The 20,061-nt window shown below is 45.4% G+C and overlaps 1 protein-coding gene across 1 annotated transcript in view; it reads right to left on the bottom strand.

Moving 5' to 3' along the window:
* Nucleotides 1-10,403: 10,403 nt before the first annotated feature.
* The window catches only part of XPNPEP1 (X-prolyl aminopeptidase (aminopeptidase P) 1, soluble), a 60,802-nt gene continuing 51,144 nt past the window's right edge, over nucleotides 10,404-20,061 (bottom strand). Inside the window, exons 17-21 of the mRNA XM_006831327.1 lie at nucleotides 18,705-18,774; nucleotides 17,684-17,857; nucleotides 16,950-17,026; nucleotides 15,735-15,833; nucleotides 10,404-10,567 (exon numbers count right to left, since the gene is read on the bottom strand). Coding sequence (XP_006831390.1) covers nucleotides 10,439-10,567; nucleotides 15,735-15,833; nucleotides 16,950-17,026; nucleotides 17,684-17,857; nucleotides 18,705-18,774 — 549 coding nt within the window. The 3' untranslated portion in view covers nucleotides 10,404-10,438. The remainder of the gene's footprint in view (nucleotides 10,568-15,734; nucleotides 15,834-16,949; nucleotides 17,027-17,683; nucleotides 17,858-18,704; nucleotides 18,775-20,061) is intronic.

Raw genomic sequence — 20,061 nt, forward strand, 5'->3', positions numbered from 1 at the left:
GTCTTATGGTCTTATGCAGGGGCCACAAATGGGCATTCTAACTAAAGGGACTCACATGGCAGGCCAGGGATGTCTGGTCAGCACAAAGGGACAGAGCACTGGACCCGACCAGGTGAGACCTGAGACAGGTTTCACGAAAGTCACCTGCCTTTTCCACTTACATCTTAGACTCTCCAGTGCTACAGTCACATTCAGATGGCTCCATTAAACACATGACTCTGTTCCCATCACCACCAGCTGAGCTGGTCCTCCAGCCCATCTCTGTTAAACGACCTGTACCGTCATTCCTGCCTACAGTCACAGGCTGGGTTCTCACCTCTGGAAGGACAGCTAGGTGACAGCCACCTGCCAGCCTCCACATCAGAGTGACAGAGTTACTAAGGGTCTTCCCAGGACTTATTTGAGATCTACCCCAGAGCTGACATAGTGTAGCTCTGCTCACTTGCTGGGCCAGCTGGAGATCACTGCTCTTTTCGTAGAGTCACACTGCCACCTACTGGCAGAGGACACAGGAGGGCGTCAGATGCAGCTGTGGTTTCCTGGAGATTCCCACTACCAACTCCCAAAGTAATGCCCTCCTAACCCTGGTCAGGCAAGGCTGGCAACTGGGTAAGACCCAGGCTCCACTCTTTGTGGTTTCCCAAGCATCTCCCTGGCTTGTTATCCTTTTCTTCAAACTCGTTTTACCATTCACAAATGTGTCCTGTCCCACACTACCCCCAGGCAAAAGGCAAGAAAGAATCAGACTGCCTTCTATTCCAGGCTCACCTGTTCTCCAAAAGGTTTCACTACAGCCACGGATCACAGTGCCGGAGCAGCCTGTTTCCTATCACAATATCTGTTGTCTGTTTGCTTCACATTTTAGCAACTCAGAGTCATGATGCCTTTGGGTGCAAATCTTGACACCTTCTGAAGAGAACACGAAAGCACCATCATCAGTCTCACTTTAAATAAGTAGATGATAGGTGTGACTTCAAGTTGAATGTTTCAGGTTGGAAGTTGTCAGCGTACATACAGAGATAACATGCTGGGAGATTAGGCATGCAGGAGTTTCTCCTTCAGTTCTTATAGCCACCCTAAGAAAAGATTCTACCTCCCACTAACCTCACTTAAAGAGAAAGAAACTAAGGCTTAGAAGCTCACAGTTAAGTTCATGGTGAAATGGAAAAATAATTTTTTCCTGACTGGAAAAACAACAACAAACTTTCCCTTTTGATTTAAAAAAGTAATGATATGGAAGTATCTTAGTCATCTAGTACAGGGTCAGAGAAAAAGAGGAAGACCCCCAACAACATGGATCGGCCAAGTGGCATCGTTGATGGCGTCAAGTGTGGCAGCAGTAGTGAGGTTGGCCCAGGATCGGCCATTAATTCGTTCTGCTGTGCATGGGGTTACTATGAGTCAGTTCTGACTCGATGGCACCTGACAACAACAACAACAACTGTAGTAGCACAAATATCAAAGTGGCTTTAGCAAACAGAGATGTATTCTCTTACAGTTAGGAAACTAGCAGACCCAATTCAGAGAACCAGCTATCATCACTGGGTGAAAAGTCTTTGTCTCCTTTCAACAACATCTGTGGGCCTGGAGTCTCTTGAGGCTCTCCATGTGTCTTAGCATTAGTCTTCCCCTGGATCTAGGAGGTTCTCAGCACAGGGACCCAGGGTCCAAAGGATCCACTACTCCTGCTTCATTCTTGGTGCTACTAAGATCCTTCCTCTCTACTTGCTTCTCGCTCCTTTGATCTCTTGTAAAATGAGAAGCGACAGCCCAGGGAAACTCCCCTTACATCTATCTGATCAGAGCTGTGACCTGAGTCAGGATATTGTATCCCACCTGAATCCTGACTCATTAACATAACAAACACAACCTAACATAAACTGATCCTGCCTCATTAACATAGAGATTAGGAGCTCTGGTAGCCTGGTGGTGAATATCATTTTGGTTGCTAATCTCATGGTCAGCAGTTGGTAACTACCAGCAGTTTGAAGGGAGAAAGATGAGGCTTTCTGCTCCTATAAAGATTTACAGCACTGGAAACACTATACAGGGTTGCTATGAGTCAGAACCGACTCCAAAGCACAGAACTACCACCACCACAGGATTTACAAAACATCACAAATGGAGACTAGTTACATCAGATCACTGTGGGGAATGATGATCATGTCATTGTGTAACTGTCAACTACATTAGTACATTACTGCCACACTACTGAGAATCATGGTCCAGCCAAGATGACACAGATTTTGAGGGGACATGATTCAATCCATGACAGGAAGCAACTAAGACATCCTTCAATAGGTGAATGGATAAACAAACTGTGGAATGTCACTTGGAGATAAAAATAAATGAACTATCAAGTGATGGAAAGACATGGATGAGTATGAACCTTAAATGCACTCTACTAAATGAGAGGAGTCGGTCTGCAAAGGCTGTCTACTATGTAACATTCTGGAAAAGGCAAGATAGGAAAAATATCAGTGCTTACAGTGGTTCCCAATTGGGGCAGGGGAGGGGAACAGGTAGAGCACAGGAAACTTTTTAGGATGGCGAGACTATTCTGAATAATACTGTCATTGTGAATCCATGATACTATAAGTTTGTCGAAATCCAGTGATGTTTATAACACAAAGAATGAACCTAAATGCCTGCGTTATTATTTGCTTTTACCTCAAGGACAACAGAACACAGTGTGACTAAACAATCTAACTGTATTGCAAATGTATTAAACAACCTCCTTGTAGAGGGCTTGGGGAGAGAGTCCCTTACTCAAGTAATTTTGGAAATGGAGACAGCAAAACTAAAGGAAAACAAGTTAATCAAGTTGATGAAATTGTTTCCCATGATGGTATAGGTTAAGAATTATGACACTAATACATGTATATATACTTTCTGATTCATAACAACCCTCCCTATTCACAACAGAATGAAACACTGCTCAATCCTGCTCCATCCTCACAATTGTTGTTATACTTGAGTTCACTGATGATGCCACTGTGCCAATCCATCTCATTGAGGGTCTTCCTCTTTTTTGCTGACCCTCCACTTTACCAAGCATGATGTCCTTCTCCAGGGACTGATCCCTCCTGATAACACGTCTAAAGTATGAGAAACAAAGTCTCGCCATCCCGGCTTCTAAGGAGTATTTCTTCCACGATACATTTGTTTGTTCTTCTGACAGCCCATGGTGCTTTTAATATTCTTCTCCAACACCATAACTCAAATGCATCCATTCTTCTATCATCCTCCTTATTCACTTTTACATGCATATGAGGCTATTGAAAATACCATAGCTTGGGTCAGGCACAAATGTCCTCAAAATGTTCTCTACTCTTGAACACTTTAAAGAGGGCTTATGCTGCAGATTTGCCTAATGCAATACATCATTGATTTCCATGAGCGAGTACTGATAGTGAATCTAAGCACAATGAAGTCTTTGACTTCAATCTTTTCTCCATTTATATGGATGTTGTTTATTGGTCCAGTTATAAGGATTTTGTTTTCTTTACATTGAGGTGTAATTCATACTGAAGACTATGGTCTTTGATCTTCATCAGTAAATATTTTAAGTCTTCGTGGTGTTCAGCAGGCAAAGTTCTATTATCAGCATATCACAGGTTGTTAATGAGTCTTCCTCCAGTCCTGATACCACACTCTTCATACAATCCAGCTTCTTGAGTCATTTACTCAGCATACAGTTTGAGTAAGTATGGTGAAAGAATACAACCCTGACACACACCTTTCCTGATTTTAAGCTATCCAATATCCCCTTGTTCTCTTCAAACAATTGCCTGTGTACAAGTTCCTCATGAGGAAAATTAAGTGTTCTGGAATATCCATTCTTCTTCACAATGTTATCCATAGCTTGTCATGCATGATCCACACAGTCTAATGCCTTTGCATAGCCAATAAAACATAAGTGAACAAATTTCTGGTATTCTCTACTTTCAGCCAAGATCTGTCTAACATCAGCAATGATATACCTGGTTCCACATCCTCATCTGAACCTCTGGAAGTTCCATGTCAATGTACTGTTGAAGCCATTTTTAAATTATCTTCAGGAAATTTTATTTGCAAATTTTTTATTTGCATGTGATATTAATGATATTGTTTGATTATATCTGAATTCCACTGGGTCACCTCTCTTTGGAATGAGTACAAATACATATCTCTCTTCCAATCAGTTGGCCAGGTGGCTGTCTTCCAAATTTCTTGGCATAGGTGAGTGAACGCCTCCAGCATTGCATCACTTTGTTGAAACATTTCTATTTGTATTACATCAATTCCCAATGCCTTGTTCTTTGCCAATGCCTTCAGTGCACCTTGGACTTCTTCCTTAGTACCACTGGCTCTTAATCATATACTACCTCTTGAAATGGTTGAACATTGGTCATTGCTGTTTGGTACAGCAACTCTGTGTATTCCTTCAATCTTTCGGTGCTTTCTAAATCATCCAATATTTTGCCCATGGAATCCTTTAATATTACAAGTCAAGGCTTGAATTTTTTTTCTTCAGTTCTTTCAGCCTGAGAAATGCTGAGCATGTCCTTCATTTTGTTCAGGTCTTTGTACACTTCATTATAATACTTGTCTGTCTTCTCGAGCTGCCCTTTGAAATTTTCTGTCTAGCTCTTTTACCCCATTTCTTCATCTCCTTTAGTATCTCTACGCTAGAAAGCAAGTTTCAGTCTCTTCTGGAAACCATTTTGGTGGGTTTTGGTTTTGGTTTTCCTTGTGTCTTCATGGTCTCTTGTCTTCTTTCTGTGAATTCTTGATGTCATCCCACAATTCCGTTGGTCCCATCAAATCTGTTCTTGAGATGGCCTCTAAAATCAGGTGGGATATTATCATTCAACATCATATTTTGGTTCTCGTGGACTTGTCTTAATTTTCTTCAGCTTCTGCCTGAACTTGCAGTGTGGTCCACCGTCTCTTCCCACAGGTGTAGTCAATTTGATTCCTGGTGATTCCATCTGGTGAGGTCCATATGCATAATCATCTTTTATGTTGTTTTAAAAAGGTGTTTGCAATGAACAAGTCATTCATTGGTCTTGCAAAATTTAATCATGTGATCTCCAGCATCATATCTATCACTAAGGTTATATTTTCCAACTATTGATCTTTCCTCTTTGTTTCCAATCTTTGCATTCCAATCACCAATAATTATCAATGCATCTTGATTCCATGCTTGTTCAATTTCAGACTGAAGAAATTGGTAGAATTCTTCAGTTTCATCATTATTGGCTTTAGTAGTTGGTGTGCAAATTTGAATAATAGTGGTGTTAATTCGGCTTCCTTGTAGAGGTACTGATTATCCTATCACATACAGCATTATACTTCTAGATCCTGAAATGTTCTTTTTGATGATGAATGTGACACCATTCCTCTTCAATTTGCCATATGATTATCAGATTCAAAATGGTCAATACCGTTCATTTCAGCTCACTAGTACCTAGGATATCAATCTTTTATGCATTCCATTTCATTTTGAAAACTTCCAATTTCCTAGATTCATATTTCATACATTCCATGTTCCAATTATTAATGTTTACAGCTGTTTCTCATTATTTCAAGTTGTGCTCTATCAGCAAATGAAGGCCCTGAAAGCTTTACTCCATTCGCATCATCACTGAGGTCAACTCTACGTTGAGGCAGCAGCTCTCCCCCTGTAGTATTTTGAGTGCCTTTCAGTCTTATTTTCTGGCACTGTATATGACAATGTTCCACTGCTCTTCATAAGGGCTTCAGTGGCTAAACATTCAGTAGTAAGCTGCCTCTCCTTCTTCCGTCTGTATTAGTCTGGAAGCTCAGCTGAAACCTGTCCACCATGGGTAACGCTGCTGGTAGTTTAAATCTCAGTGGCATAGCTTCCAGTATCACAACAACATGCAAGCCACCATAGTATGGCAAACAGACAGACAAGGAGTAAACAAAAGAATTAAACAAGTAAGTAGATGATGGACGGTATGAGTCTGTAGATAAGCAAGGGGAGTAAGCTACAAAGATCCACATGGCAATGAATCAGAATGGAAACAGCACTATCAACACATGGTTAGCTTAATAGAGATACTGGTGGTTGCAGATAAGGGGCTTCAAAAAGTTTGTGGGAAAAAATGGATTTAAAAAGATAATGGCATTTTCCCACAAACTTCTTGAAGATGGGCGTATACACACATATCTTTCCTTGTTGTCAGGTGAGAAGGCCTAGATACAAAAACTAGGGCCCTTGGAGAAATGACTGAATCTGAGACTAAGGAAGATCGTAGAAGAATTGATGCCTTTGAGTTGTGGTGTTGGAGGAGAATACTGAAAGTGCCATGGACTGCCAAAAGAACCAATAGATCTGTTTTGGAAGAAGTGCAACCAGAGTGCTCCTTGGAGGCCAAGATGGCTAGGCTTCGTCTCTCATACTTTGGACACATTGTCCAGAGAGAACAGTCGCTGGAGAAGGATGTCATGCTGGGTAAGGTGGAGGGTCAGAGAAAAAGAGGAAGACCCCCGACGAGATGGATCAGCCAGGTGACATAATTGAAGGCATCAAGTGTGACGGCGGTAGTGAGGTTGGCCCAGGATCGGACATTGTTTCATTCTGCTGTGCACGGGGTCGCTATGAGTTGGTTCTGACTCGATGGCACCTGACAACAACAACAAGAAGACTGGGGCAAGAACGATATGAGCATCTTATAGTGTCAGAAACTAAATAAGAGATTAACAAGAATTTTTTGGTGAGTGTATCAAAAGACACAGGAGTCAACAAAAAGAGTTCCCAATGGCCACAGCTGGAATGCTTTGAGCCACAAAATAAAGTAGCATTGTATTACAACCCAAAATTTGTCCAGACCTTCAGTTGGGACTTGTTTCCACATATCGTCCTTTCCAACTCTAAAATACATACATTTAGGGTCTGCTGTAGGATAAACACTGGACTGCTAACCACAAGCTGCTCCATGGGTGAAAGATGAGGCCTTCTGTTCCCATGGAAACCCTATATAGACAGGGTCACTATGAGTCCGAATCGACTTGATGGCGGTGATTTTGTAGGGTTTTGCTCGAGTCCATTTGGGCAATTACAACACAAAGCACTCTGGCTTAAAGGAGCCGTATTCCTGTGCCCATTCAGTATCTCACCACTGCCCCCCACTCCCTGCCACTCCCCCATCTCCTCTTAGAAGCCAGCATTGTTGTTGTTGTTGTGCCGTGGAGTCGGTTCCGAGTCATAGCGACCCTATACAGGATTTCCAAGGCTGTAAATCTTTACAGGAGCAGAAAGCCTCATCTTTCTCCTGCAGAAGAGCTGGTAGTTTCGAACTGCTGACCTTGAGGTTCACAGCCCGATTCGTAACCACTACGCTACCAGAGCTCCTTAGAAACCAGCATAGCTGGCTTGAAACGTGTCACAAAGTGCTTCATGCTGCATCTTCATGTCATTGCTGGTATACATTTTTCAGCTGTTGGGAAACACCAAGGTTGAAAATCTCTCATAGCTAAATACACTGAATCTTTTCACAATTGCCCACTCTTAATCCAGAATAGGAGTCCTGGTATGGTGCTGTGGGTTAATGCGCTAGACTGCAAAGTCATTTGAACCACAAAGGCGGCAGTTTGAGTCCACCTCAGAAATCCTATACAGGATATCTATAGGTTGGAACCTACTCGATGGCACTTAACAACAACAATAATCCACAATGAGGGAGCCCTGGTAGCATAGTAGACTATGAGTTGGGCTGCTAACTGCAAGGTCAGCAGTGCGAATCCACCAGGTCTTCCACGGGAGAAAGATGAGGCTTTCTGCTCCTGTTTTATAACCTTAAAACCCTGTAAAGGGTCACTGTGAGTTGGAACTGACTCGCTGGCACACAACCACCACCAATCCAGAAAAATCTGACGAGAAACAATCAACTATCTCTTTCTGACATCCAAGAGTCAGGATGATGGGGCATGTTTCTCTCACTGCTCCAGTTTCATGGGCAGACTTGTTACCAGAGGCTATGTAGACAAGCTTCCCTCAAGTCCATCCTGGGACTGTTCAAGGGTGGGATCCCCCACCTGTACCCTTCCTCACACTCTGATTGCCTCACACACAAAACTTCATGGGGGGGGGGGGGGGGATACAGTAAGCTAGAAAAAGTGACAAGGTCAGCTTCCCTGGAGTTACTCTAGAAATTTAGCATACTATACCACCACCACCACCTCAAGAGAATTTTTTTGTTTACATGTTTAAAAATGTTTCTCTCAATCCACACATTTATCTCCCCATCTCCCCTCTGAGCTCTGGGCATTACAAGTTTTATTCTGGTCTTCAGTTTTTATGGGGCCATGTCATCTACTTTATGTCTCCTGGACACATGCCAACACGATACAGGTCCAAGCAGGCTCTGGCATCAGGCACCAGGAAACCTGACTCCTCAGGCATGAGCCAATTCAATCAAACTGCTCCGAGGCTGCTTGGGAAGTGACAGGCTTAACCGTCTGATGGACAAACAATGGAGTTGCCATCACACTTGACTTACAATCTGTGTAAACGCCACATCAGCTGTGATTCATGGTTCCCATTTGCCACCAGGAAGATATCACAGAGGAGACCAAGTTCTAACAAAAGTTGTTGGCTGACTTTGAGAGGGAGGACAGATGAAAAACATGATTCATGTGAGAAACTTTTCCTTTTAAGCCCACACTTATGGAGCACATGAGAAACATGAGCACATGCAGACCAATGGCATTCAAAAGTGGATCTGTGGTGTGTCAAAATATATCCTATTAGAAGTCCTCGAGTCCTGGTGTGGCCCTGTAGGGTAAGCACTGGACTGCAAGGTCAGCGATTCAAGCTCACCATCCACTCCTTGGAAACAGGGTCACTATGAGTTGGAACTGACTCAATGGCACTTAACAACTGGTGAGGTTTTCTTCTCTGCCACCATGATTCTGAACGATACACTCAGATTGGTTGATTTCATTCTCTGCTCCCCAAGTTGGAGAGTGTTATGAACATTGTCCACTACTCTTGGATGAATGACCAAAGGATGCTTATAGTTCTTTTTCTGGATCATTCATATTAAAAGTTTTAATGAGACTAGTTTTTAAAAGATAATAGTCATAAAATGTAATAGTCTATACAGTCCTTAAAAATAGATTTATATTGACTAGGATGGAAAAATAATTCAATTATATTATCACACTAAAAAAGCCAACTGCCTAGGTAAACAACGATCCAATGTTTTATACGTGTGTGTGTGTATGTGTACTCCCTTACATGTATACACATACACATTGTATATGTCACTGAATACAAAGAAAGAAATCAGCAAAAAATGCATGGCAGCTAATAGTGTTCTATCTAAGGAATATCTTTAAGTTGGATTACAGATGAAGCACATCTCAGAGTAGTTTACTGGGAGATGGACCCAGGAAGCATCATTGGGCAAGTGGGGAAATGAGAGATAGAAGGAAATACAGCAAGTAAAAGATGTGTGTATTGGGGCAAGTTATCACGGTGAGCATTTGGGGCTCAGCCCACTAGGAAACCCAGGATGACAGTGTAGAACACGCCTCAAATATCTCAGCCAGTGGAGGAGGAAGTCTGTGTTCCCATCCCCCACCATTATGGTCTCAGTCACAGGGACATTAACCTTCCCCACCCTTTGGGTTTGCCCACATGTACAAGAAAGTTTGCTCAGATACAAACAATGGAACAATGAATTATGTGGCAATGTGGGGAGCCACTGACAGCAGCTACTCTACTGAATTATGGAAGACATCGTGCTTTTACAAGTTGTTTTATACATATTTTTACATATAATTTTTAAAATCAGAAACACACTGAGATAAGAAAAATACTCACCAAAATAACAGAATTTCTAAAGAAAAGAAAAAGAGATTTACAATTAAGCCAGAAAAAATACAAGGAGGCTAGGGAGCTCTCCTTAGAAGGAGCCTTCCATCTGGAAAATGTCTGCCAGAAGTCCAGGCCCTGGAGGCCACCTCCCCTGAATGGCTGGGAACCATGAGGAAAGAGACAAGTGGACAGGGCAGAGTTCGGACGTGTTTATTCACTGATCATAAATAGAATCTGTGGGCATGAAGGTGATCGTGAGGGACACTAGCACCTGGAGTCTGCACGGCAGAGCACTCCATTCCACCGCCACTGGCCAGAGGGCATCCTGAGGCTGCACTGGACGACCCCCTTAACAAACATTCAGCTTTCGGGGACACCCTCATCCAGTGCAGCAATTTTATTCTTGGCTTGTTCGCAGCCATTTAAAAAATCGTAAGATTGAGTATTTGCAAGGAAATATCAAAGAGGGTTAGAAGTTTTGCAATTCTTCTTAAGAATTTAAAAAGGAGAGGTGGGGGGAAGGAAGAGAGAGGCAGAAATGGCAAGGGTTTGCCACATCTCTCCCTTTCCTCAGAGCTTTTTACAAAACCCAAACCCAGGGAGGTATCAGTGCTGTCTGGAGACAGGCTGCGTCTCTCTGAGGAGCCACTGGAGGGCCTCCTGGCGACCCTGCTTCTGAAGCTCCTTTCCGATCACATCCCTGCAGATCAGGTGGTAGTTGTTGAGCCAGTCACACTGCAGGGACAGAAGACAGACAGCGGTCAGCCTCATGGCCTCACCAAAACACTACCCAGGCATCAGCAAGGAACCCCGGGGTTGAGGTCACAAGCTCAGAGTGAGGTGCACAAAACCCTTCACTGGTGACTTCATTGTGCTCTATTTCCCCGGAGACCTGAGAAAAAGGCCTGCCAGCTGGGTGAGAGACCATGACACTAATGGTGAAAATACTCCCTGGTCAGTCTGCTGCCTGTGGACTGAGAACCACTGCTGAGGGAACCATAAATGCCAGGTGACACCCACGCCTTTGGCCTTAACCAGGCACTCCCCTTGAGGAGACCCTGGAAGCCATACCCACAGGTCATTACAAGAGAGTCCAATGCCAACCAGTTCCCACTGGGCATAGGGCCTCTCAGTCAGTAGCTCTTCTACCCACCCACCTGTGTGGTCTCACTCCCGTACACCTGAGCCATCTCTTGAAAAGGTAGACAAGGGGGCGGGGAGGTGCCTGAAGAATAGCCCCTGGACTGGGGTGAAAACTCTTGCTAAGAAGCTGACCTGCCAACACACTGAGTTTCCTGCCCTGCATCTCCTGGTGCAGCAGGGTAAACTGAGATCAGCCAAGCCCCTGTGGCTCTGGTGCATGTGGTTGTCTAGTGAAACACAAAGTCTTCGGTGGTCAGGACTGTGGCGCTGCACGATGGTGCAGGGAGTAAGCTTGACTTTCAAGCCTTCAACCAAATGTAGCCCCCACACAAGGATAAGATAAAAGGATCAGAAAGAAGATGCTGACGAGACTGCCCACCCAGGTTGGGGCGAGGGACAGATCCTCCTATAACCTAACAGTGTGCAGCAGTAAAAGGGTTAAATCCTCCCCATGAAGGGGAAGGTGGGGGTCAAGTCTGTAGTCAAGCCAGTGTTACCAAGAGCATACCAACCCACTCTCTTCCCCACCCAGGAAGCAGACCTGACTGGACACCCAGTTGCAGTAAGGCTGCAACAATATCACCGTCCATGTGGCTGGTGCAAATGAGCCAAATACCATGTGAGTAGGCAGTGGAATTACCACCCCACCCCCACCCCCCCTACACACACCAAAAAGTGGCTTTGGAGACAACACTCTGCCTGAGGCCTGACTGAGGGGTCAAGACCACAAGGGATTGAAGGCAGAGAGATGACAACACTGACCACCAGCTGACTCAGCCAGGGCTCCAATCCCACTGATGTGAGCCACCTACAGCCTGCCTGCGGTTCTGTCCCAGAAGAAGGGCTGGTGTCCAAAGCAGGCAGAAAGCCGTGTCACAGCAAGGCCAAAAGATCTACAAGGCAGCCTGCCATCCAAAGCTGCTCAACAGCAGGGCGACAGCAGTAGCCTGGTGCAGGGCTGGGGTCAGCGGACACTCCCAGGGCCCTTTAAGCAGCATTCCCAAGGCTCTGATAAGTGTGCAAACTTTCTGCATTCTTGTCTAATCCAAGTCTTCTGCTGCTGCCGCCCAATGACAAATGATGGAAACTTCCTAATGTCATTGCTAACGGCCATCTGGAATATCCTAAGGCGTAATGCCCATGTGTTTTCAAAGCCCAATGGACCGAACCTTGCTCTGGGGTATCAACATGACTTCAGACAAAATGAAGCCCAGACTCAGTAAGTAGTCTATGGGGAAGAGATCCCTTAAAAGGGATAAATGACCCTAAACACTGTGTGTCATCTTCTATTATTGCTGATGACCTCAGGATAAGACATTACGGGCCATAAAAAACAAACTGGACAAGAGAATAGTACAGTGACTTAGACAAAGTACAGAAGTGATCCCACTGGTCTATGCCCAAGGTCATGGGAGTGGATTGTGAGTCAAGGATTGACAAAGCCTGTCCTCCTACTTCAAGGAAAACGGGCCTCAGATAACCTCCCTCAAAACCTGCTTCCCAGGAAGGCTGATTAAGTGGATTGTCATGTGGGAGAAATGCCTCCCGGGGAGTCTCGTTTGGGAACAGAAAAGACTCTGGAGGACCTAGAAGGGCTCCATAGGAATCCATCGCCTTGGGCTTGGATTCCTGATTACAGAGAGACATCTAATTGCAGGGTCCATTGCCAAGACTCCAGAAGCTGTGCCCAAGGACCATTACAGAGATACTGCTTCCTATGGGGCACAGGGCTTCTAGGCAAGGTGGGTCTCATAACCACTTGTATGGTCTCATTTCTTTTCACTAAGTCATTACTTATAGGCGGGAGTGAAGGCCCAGATGTCAAAGAGACACACATGACACGATTCTGCTGAGATGCTGTTTTCTGTCCTGTATCCAAGTAGGAAGCTGAATAAACTCATACCAGTGGAGCCCATTTGTGTCCTGTGTGAGACTGTCACTAAACCAAGCACACCAAAGACCAAGCAGAGTGGCACAAACACAGATGAGTCTGCCGGAAGTAAATGGCCTTCCCCACCATCCATTTGTGAGCTGGATATGGGGGAAGAGGCTCCCAGCTGGGAGGAGCCCCTACCACTCTTCGGTCCTCAGAGGACAGAAAAGTGTCCCCATGGTCAGGTCCCTGCCTCAAGAGACACATGAATCAGCCAGTGGCTGCCGCAGGGCAGCAAGAACTTCTCACTCCGAGAATAACACCACCCTGCTTAGCCCTTTCCTTGTCTCCTTGCAAGTCATTTGCTTTTTGCCAGGGCTTCAGACAACCTGCCTTGCTCTGCCCTCAGGATATGTGTCCTTCTGGATTCCTGGTCTGGGAACTATTTTGTCCATCAAGCATGGCCTGTTTGCACCCTATTTTGATGCTTGTTTCTGCTCTGACCTCGGTCACTTTCCTGATCCCATTACACCACAGTCTCTAAGCCTGTCCCCTCACCTGGCCTGGGAAGCTTTGTGAGCCCAAAGTAGTGTAGGATCTGAACTTTTTTCCAAGACCTGTGAACTTTTCCAGTGGACTTGCGACAGGGAGTCCAGGGGGCCTTTTGGAATCTGAAAGCATTAATCACAAGACCTTGCCATTTTACAGTATGTTTACTGTAAAACACACCATCCATAAGAATTCCATATTTTCACAAGCCTGCAACAACAGCGTTCTACAGGTAGATGCATGGACAGACACACTGGCTGACAGGGATGGGAGGGAGAGTGTGTGTATACCCACGAATAAATGAGTTTGACAGAGGACGTTTGTACATGGGTACTGACCTTTGCTGCACACACACCTATGAATGAATGTGATGGGACAAAACAATGAAAACTTGTGGCAACGAGCTGGAGGCTCAGGACCATAGTCTCAGGGGACACCAGGATCAACTGACATATCAGTCAACAAAGACAATGTTCTATTTTCTCTTTTGCTGAGTAGCAATTGGGATCTTAAAAGTTCATGAGCATTCATCTAAGGCGCAACTATTGGTCTCTCCATGTGGGGAAGACAGAAGAGTGCTGGAAAGTGAATATGCTTATAATCAACTAGTCCAATGGACTAATGGGACATGTGAACATCAGGCTCTACAACTCTGAGACCAGAAGAACTAGATGGTGCCTAGCTACCACTACCAACTGCTCTGAAAGGGATCACATTAGAAAGTCCAAGAGAGAGTTGAAAGAAAATGTGGAATAAACCTCAAACTTATGTTAAAAAAAAGACTGGGCTTAATGGTCAGAAAGACACTGGAAGAGCCTGAAGATTACAGCCATTAACCACCCTTCAGGTCTGAACAGAACTCACCCTTGTGGCTCAATTTTCAGTCAGGAGGTAGATAAGTATATAGGGGAACAACAATGCTAGTAAAGTATGCGCACCATGGCATGGTCAACCATTCAAGATCAAAAGGGCAACATTTTCTTCAGAACAAAGTTGAGAAGGGATGGGAAGGCAGGTGGGATGGAAATAAGACCCACAGGGAGGAAGTGGGATAACTGTTGTTACATGGAGGGGACTGGAGTCATTGAGGTGAAACAAAATGTGTGATTTCGTAAATATAAAACTGATGTTCTGCTCTGTAAACTTTTACTCAATTCACAATGGAAATTTTTTTTTTAATCTGTATTTTACCTACTTGTAAGATGTTTTGTAGGTTGGACTGGTCCTGCTCATCTTGAAGGATGACCTTCAGCTTGAGCAGAGAATAGCAGTCCTTGGGAGGGACTCAAACGTCTGAGTCCAAGCATGTGTGGCATCCCATGATAAATTTTGTCTGCCCCGACCACAGGCCTTTGTGGTGCAATCAATCTTGAAGAAATGCTGCATGCTCACCGAATTAGCACAGGCCTTCTTAAATGTGTCACTTCCCAAAAATCCCTGCCTATCCCTAGAAACAAACATGATGCCTTTTCCCACCTAAAACTATTTAAAACCCCAGCAAAGCCTTTGTTCAGGGAGTGAGGGGTAAAGTGTTGCAGTAAGCCCTCTCCGTCTTTTTCTTATAACAAACTTTTGCTCATATGGAAACCCTGCCTCATCTGACTATTCTTAATCAGTCAAAGGCAAGAGCCCTCTCTTTTAGGGCAGAGGTACAGTTAGCGTGCCTGGATACAGATCAGCACCCTGAAGAGGGATATATCCTTGGTACAGTGGAGGATCAGCAAAAAAGAGGAAGACACCCCCCCCCCACCAACGAGATGGATGGGCACAGTGGCAGTAGCAATGGGCTCAGTGGGCAGTGTTTTGTTCTGTTGTGCATAAGATCGCTATGAATCAGAACTGACTCAACAGCACCTGGATCTTGTGAAGAGTTTCATATACTGAGTGATCAGAGCAGTAATCAAGAAGGGCTGGTACCACCTCTCAATTCATTTACTTGAAAACAACATAAAATAACACTCATTTTGCTTCTCACCTCCTTAACATGTCAAGAACCACAGGAAAACAACCTGGTATGTGCAGTGGCCAAGAGACTCCACCACCCATCTGGCTTTCCGTAAGGGAGACTCATGCTAAACCTGCCTCAGTGTAGCTATGACTCCTGTCCTCCTAGAAAACAATCACAAACTGGCCCTACCCACAAAGCCCTGCAACCCCCCACCATGACTGGAGGAAGTACAGCTAGCTCTATTCAAAGGTCCAACAAATACAGAAAAGTCACTAAAAGACCTAGAATTTTCAGCTGGCTTAGCCCAGACCTCTGAATTTTTAAGTGAAAATAGGGAAGAGAACATAAGTTGGCTGCCCCCCCACCCCACCCCCAGTCTTCTCGATTACCTCTTTGTCTGTAAGAGAATCCACATCTATCATTTTGGTCTGTATCGGAACCAAAGTCAGAGGTTCAAAGGTCAGGCTTCCCCGGTTATTGAAGTTATACTGTGGGAAGAAAACAGAAACCTTGACTCTTGACCTCAGTGAACCACCAGGAGGCCAGGGCCACCCCTCTGAGCCTGCTGTAACTGGGAACCAAAAGCCAGCTGGTCACCATGTTTAAGAGGCACGTGGGGTGCCCATGAGCACAGTCCACCTTCCGAGGAGCTCCCTGCTGCACAATCTGAAGTCCTCTATGCCGTCAGAAATTGCCACTGGAGGGTGTAGGCAGGCTCACAGGCTAGTGCCCACCAGTGATAGAGAAGAAGCAGGGGTCAGGTGTAAGTTTGAGGTGGAGGGTCAATTTTGCTTTTACTTCCCAAAACTGTGCTGGGGTACAAATTCCCGAGATCATTTTTCTTTTTAACAGTCAACCACGTGGTCTGCCTTGACCCAGCCATCCCTACAGGGACGCATTTGTCTGCTCCCCTTGGTGTAGAACCAGAGGGGTCTCTGCTCAATGCAGGACGTCGGAGTGAGGTGGGAGGCCTCTTGTAGAGCAGGGCGTCAGCTCAGAGGAGAAGCCAGTCCCTGCAGTCAGCCTCCTTGCAGGCTCTAAAGCCAATTTCTCTTCAACTGTTCAAGTTCCTCAACCACTGGAGGAGGAGCAGGTCTTTAAAGCAAAGCCTCAGGTGTCACCCTGGGAACCTGGTAATACAGGTTGGTGAGGAGGGGAAACACCCATCTTTTATTGCATGAGGAAACTGAGCCATAGTATAACTCAGGGTTTTGCAACTTGACTTGATAAAAATCACCTGAAGGGTGTGTTGAAGACCGAGTCAGGGTCTGAGAGGGACCCACAAATTGGTCCCTGTAACAAACATCCATGAAGTAGGGGAGACTTCATGACAAGCTGCCTCTGACAAGCTGAGAACCCCAAGTCGTGAAACACAGGCCTGTCGGGGTCTCTCTGAATTCAAGTACAGAGGTCCAGTTCATTAAAGACTTCTTTCTGACTTTACCGGGCAGGAGAGTGATTCCCAACCACATCCCCAATATCAGGATTCTGCACCTCTGGGGCTCCAAATTGGTCTCAGAATAGGATACTTTGGACTCCAAAGCCAAAAGTCTTCATCTGTCTCCACTGAGGAGCACAGGAAGTAAGGAAAGAACAAGAAATACCTTGGTCTTAACAGGAACCACCAGGACAACATTCTCAATGCGAATTCCAAAAGCTCCATCTTCATAGTAGCCTGGTTCTAAAACAAAGCGAAGCCACCATGAGACGCGGACAACACCAGGGCCCTACACACACAGACTTTCATTCGTCAACAACACAGGTGAAGGGCCCACCCAACCTGGGTATCAGAGCCCACATGTCTCCTCCCAGGTGGCCACTTTCAACAGACAGGATGCACAAAAGAATAAGCCCCTGCTGTTCCTGAAAACTGGTTACAAGTTCAACAGTGAGGAATCTGTTAAACCAATCATGGTGCATAACCATAATACTGGATGCAGTCATTCAAATATACTCACACAGGCTGTGACAGGTGGCATATTTAATCAGAAAACTCATGTAATCTCAGTGATAAGACAAGGGGCATATGTATACCAAGGACAAAAAGCTAACGTCTCAAGATAGTAAGCCAGGTTTCCCCCGGGGGGGGGGGGGGGATGGAGGGGGATTACATAAGAGATTCGTTTTCTTCTTTATGCTGCTCCATACTTTCACTTTTTCTAAAATGAACATTTATCACTTTTATAACCAGAAAAATTATTTACTGTTGATTAACTTGAGGTGATAAGGGAAAATTATTTCCAAATTGCTTGAAAATAATTTAAAAATAAGAAACAACAAAAAATCTTCCAACAAAAGCTTGAGGACCCACATATGCCTCTACAGAAGGGTCACCTACCATCAGTGACAACCATGCCCGCTTCCAAGGGCTCATCAGAGAAGGTTTTGTAACTGATGCCACAAGGCCCCTCATGAACATTCAGAAAAGACCCGACCCCATGTCCTGTGCCATGCAGGTAATCCAGGCCAGAATCCCATAAGGCTGAGCGGGCAAAGGAATCGAGAAGGTGGCCTGAAAAAGAACCACTTGATGTTATTTGTACAGTACTGTTCAATCTGCAAAGCACCCTAGAGATGAGACGTCTGATTCCAGAAGGTGAAACAAAAACCAGTGGGTGAGAGTTACTGGGCGGTTCAGATTTCAGCCCAGCACAAGGACAAACTTTCTAACAATCCAAGCTCTTGAGGAGGGCAGCTCCCCAGCCACGTTGGAGTTCAGTCTGACACTGGAGGACCCTTTGTCCAGGAAGGGGTGAGGGAATGGACGTCAGCAGCAGGCCAGGCTGCATTAGACGACTGGGAAGCAGCTTCCTTCCCTGCTCTAAAACTTCAGAATTACAAGATTCTGACCAGACCACAGCAGGCAGATAGGCACAACAGAGGAGGAAACTGAGCCTCATAGAGACAAGTGCTGATCTGACCAGACACAAGGCTCATCTGGTGAGCTTCCAGTCCAATGCCCCCTGCATCAGTCCTCGAGTGGAAGGGTACACATCTAAAGTCAGGCTACCTGTAAAATTAATCCCAACAGGAAGCCTGGAAGAAGGGCCAGTATTGAAGGCAGACTCGAGGCCACATCACCATCCACGAGGCCCCAAGGCCTTCATGTCTGGCCTGCCCTCTTCTGGGAGCTGCCACGTTTCCTCCACACCATAGGTGGTCAGGAGAGAGGAACACAGCTGACTCATGGCCCAGTCCTGAGCGTGACTCCCTGGGAGGCCCTCTGAGCTCAGTCATACCACGTGCCGGGCTGGGCCTGAAGCAGGGAAGAGGACATGTCCATCCACTCAAACTTAGACATGCTTGATTGCTAGTTGGAAAAAAGAGCCCCCACCCCCATGGCAGAAGGAACCACCTACCTTTGGTTCCAGTCGGGAAAACGGCTGCACTCACAGCTATGTGACCCTTGAGGACATACGTGAAGCATTCCTGCCAAAGAAAGCCCAGAGGGCATGTTGCAGAAAGGGGGCAGCTGGTTTTGGACAGTTTAGTTATTGCCTGTTAAGTTTTTTTGCAAAGCCACAGAACAAATTGGGGTTAAAAAAAAAAAAAGTCTGGTAGAAAAGATGTCTGGCCATGGGACCAACTTGGTAGAAGATCTTAAAAGTAAATTTAGTGAAATAAATCCGAGCTGACCCCCACAGAAGCCTGGTATGTAGTCAACACTGACACGCTCTCTCACGTAAGCCTTGGAAAGCCTGCTGATTCCAGCTACCTTTTACTGAGCGATTCCTCTTTGTCGGGCCCGGGAATCCCACGCCTCACAACACAGGCACCATTGTCCTCACTTTACAGACGCACTGCTCCTTACTATCATGTACAAGTTCATGGAAAAATGGAGTGAAGAGATCATGGACTGTTTCCATCAACTTTGTGAAGGCCCCTCATATACTCAAGGTTATCCTCACTGCCTGAGAAAATCACTCTTCAGAAGGTTATATGGTTTGCCAGTAAGGTGGTGAGTCAGGACCAAAACCTCCTCAATCTGCTCAGGGGCTCTTCTCACAGCACAAGAATCACCACAAAGGGTCTCCTGGACCAAGGTTTAAACTCTTTTAAGGTGCTGGTGCCCACAAATGGGCAAGGCAGGGGCCAAATGTCCCACAGTATCTTCCGAGACGCTCTTCCTTGGAGAGACCTCCTGAAGGAGCTCCCTTAGAAAAAAGATGAACTCAGAGACGCGGCCAACATATACTGAGCAGGGCCTATGAGTCAGAAATTCGCTGGACTCACAGGAACCTTCAGGACCAGTCGGACAAGTGAATCTTCTTGTCTTCATTTTTATAGACAGTAAGTGACTCACAGAGCCAGGAAGTAGCAAAGAAGACCTAAGACTAGTTCTCTCTGAACTCCTGGATGGACCTCTGTACCTCACAGTCTGCTCCACGTCAGACACACCAGTCTTCATGGCCATGTCAGACAGTCCGGTAGCTGAACAGTGACTGTCATTTCAGAGGATTCTGAGAGAGTTAAGTCACAGAAATGTGTGTGTGAGTGGGTGGGGGATGGAGGGAGGTCCTTTGAGAATCAAATCTAGACATTGTTTGTCAAACATAGGCTCCATTACGCCCCCATCTCCACCTCCAATGAGTTCCTGACGCAGAAGAAAGACCAAAGCTGTTTCAACTTGAGTCTGAGCTGCCTTGAACTTAACAGAATGCTATTTAAACTCCTCCAAGTGACCGGCCCACCAGTAATTCATTAAGCAAGTCCCCC

This window comes from Chrysochloris asiatica, unplaced genomic scaffold (genome assembly GCF_000296735.1).
Source record: "Chrysochloris asiatica unplaced genomic scaffold, ChrAsi1.0 scaffold00003, whole genome shotgun sequence".
In the NCBI taxonomy this organism is placed as follows: Eukaryota; Metazoa; Chordata; class Mammalia; order Afrosoricida; family Chrysochloridae; genus Chrysochloris; species Chrysochloris asiatica.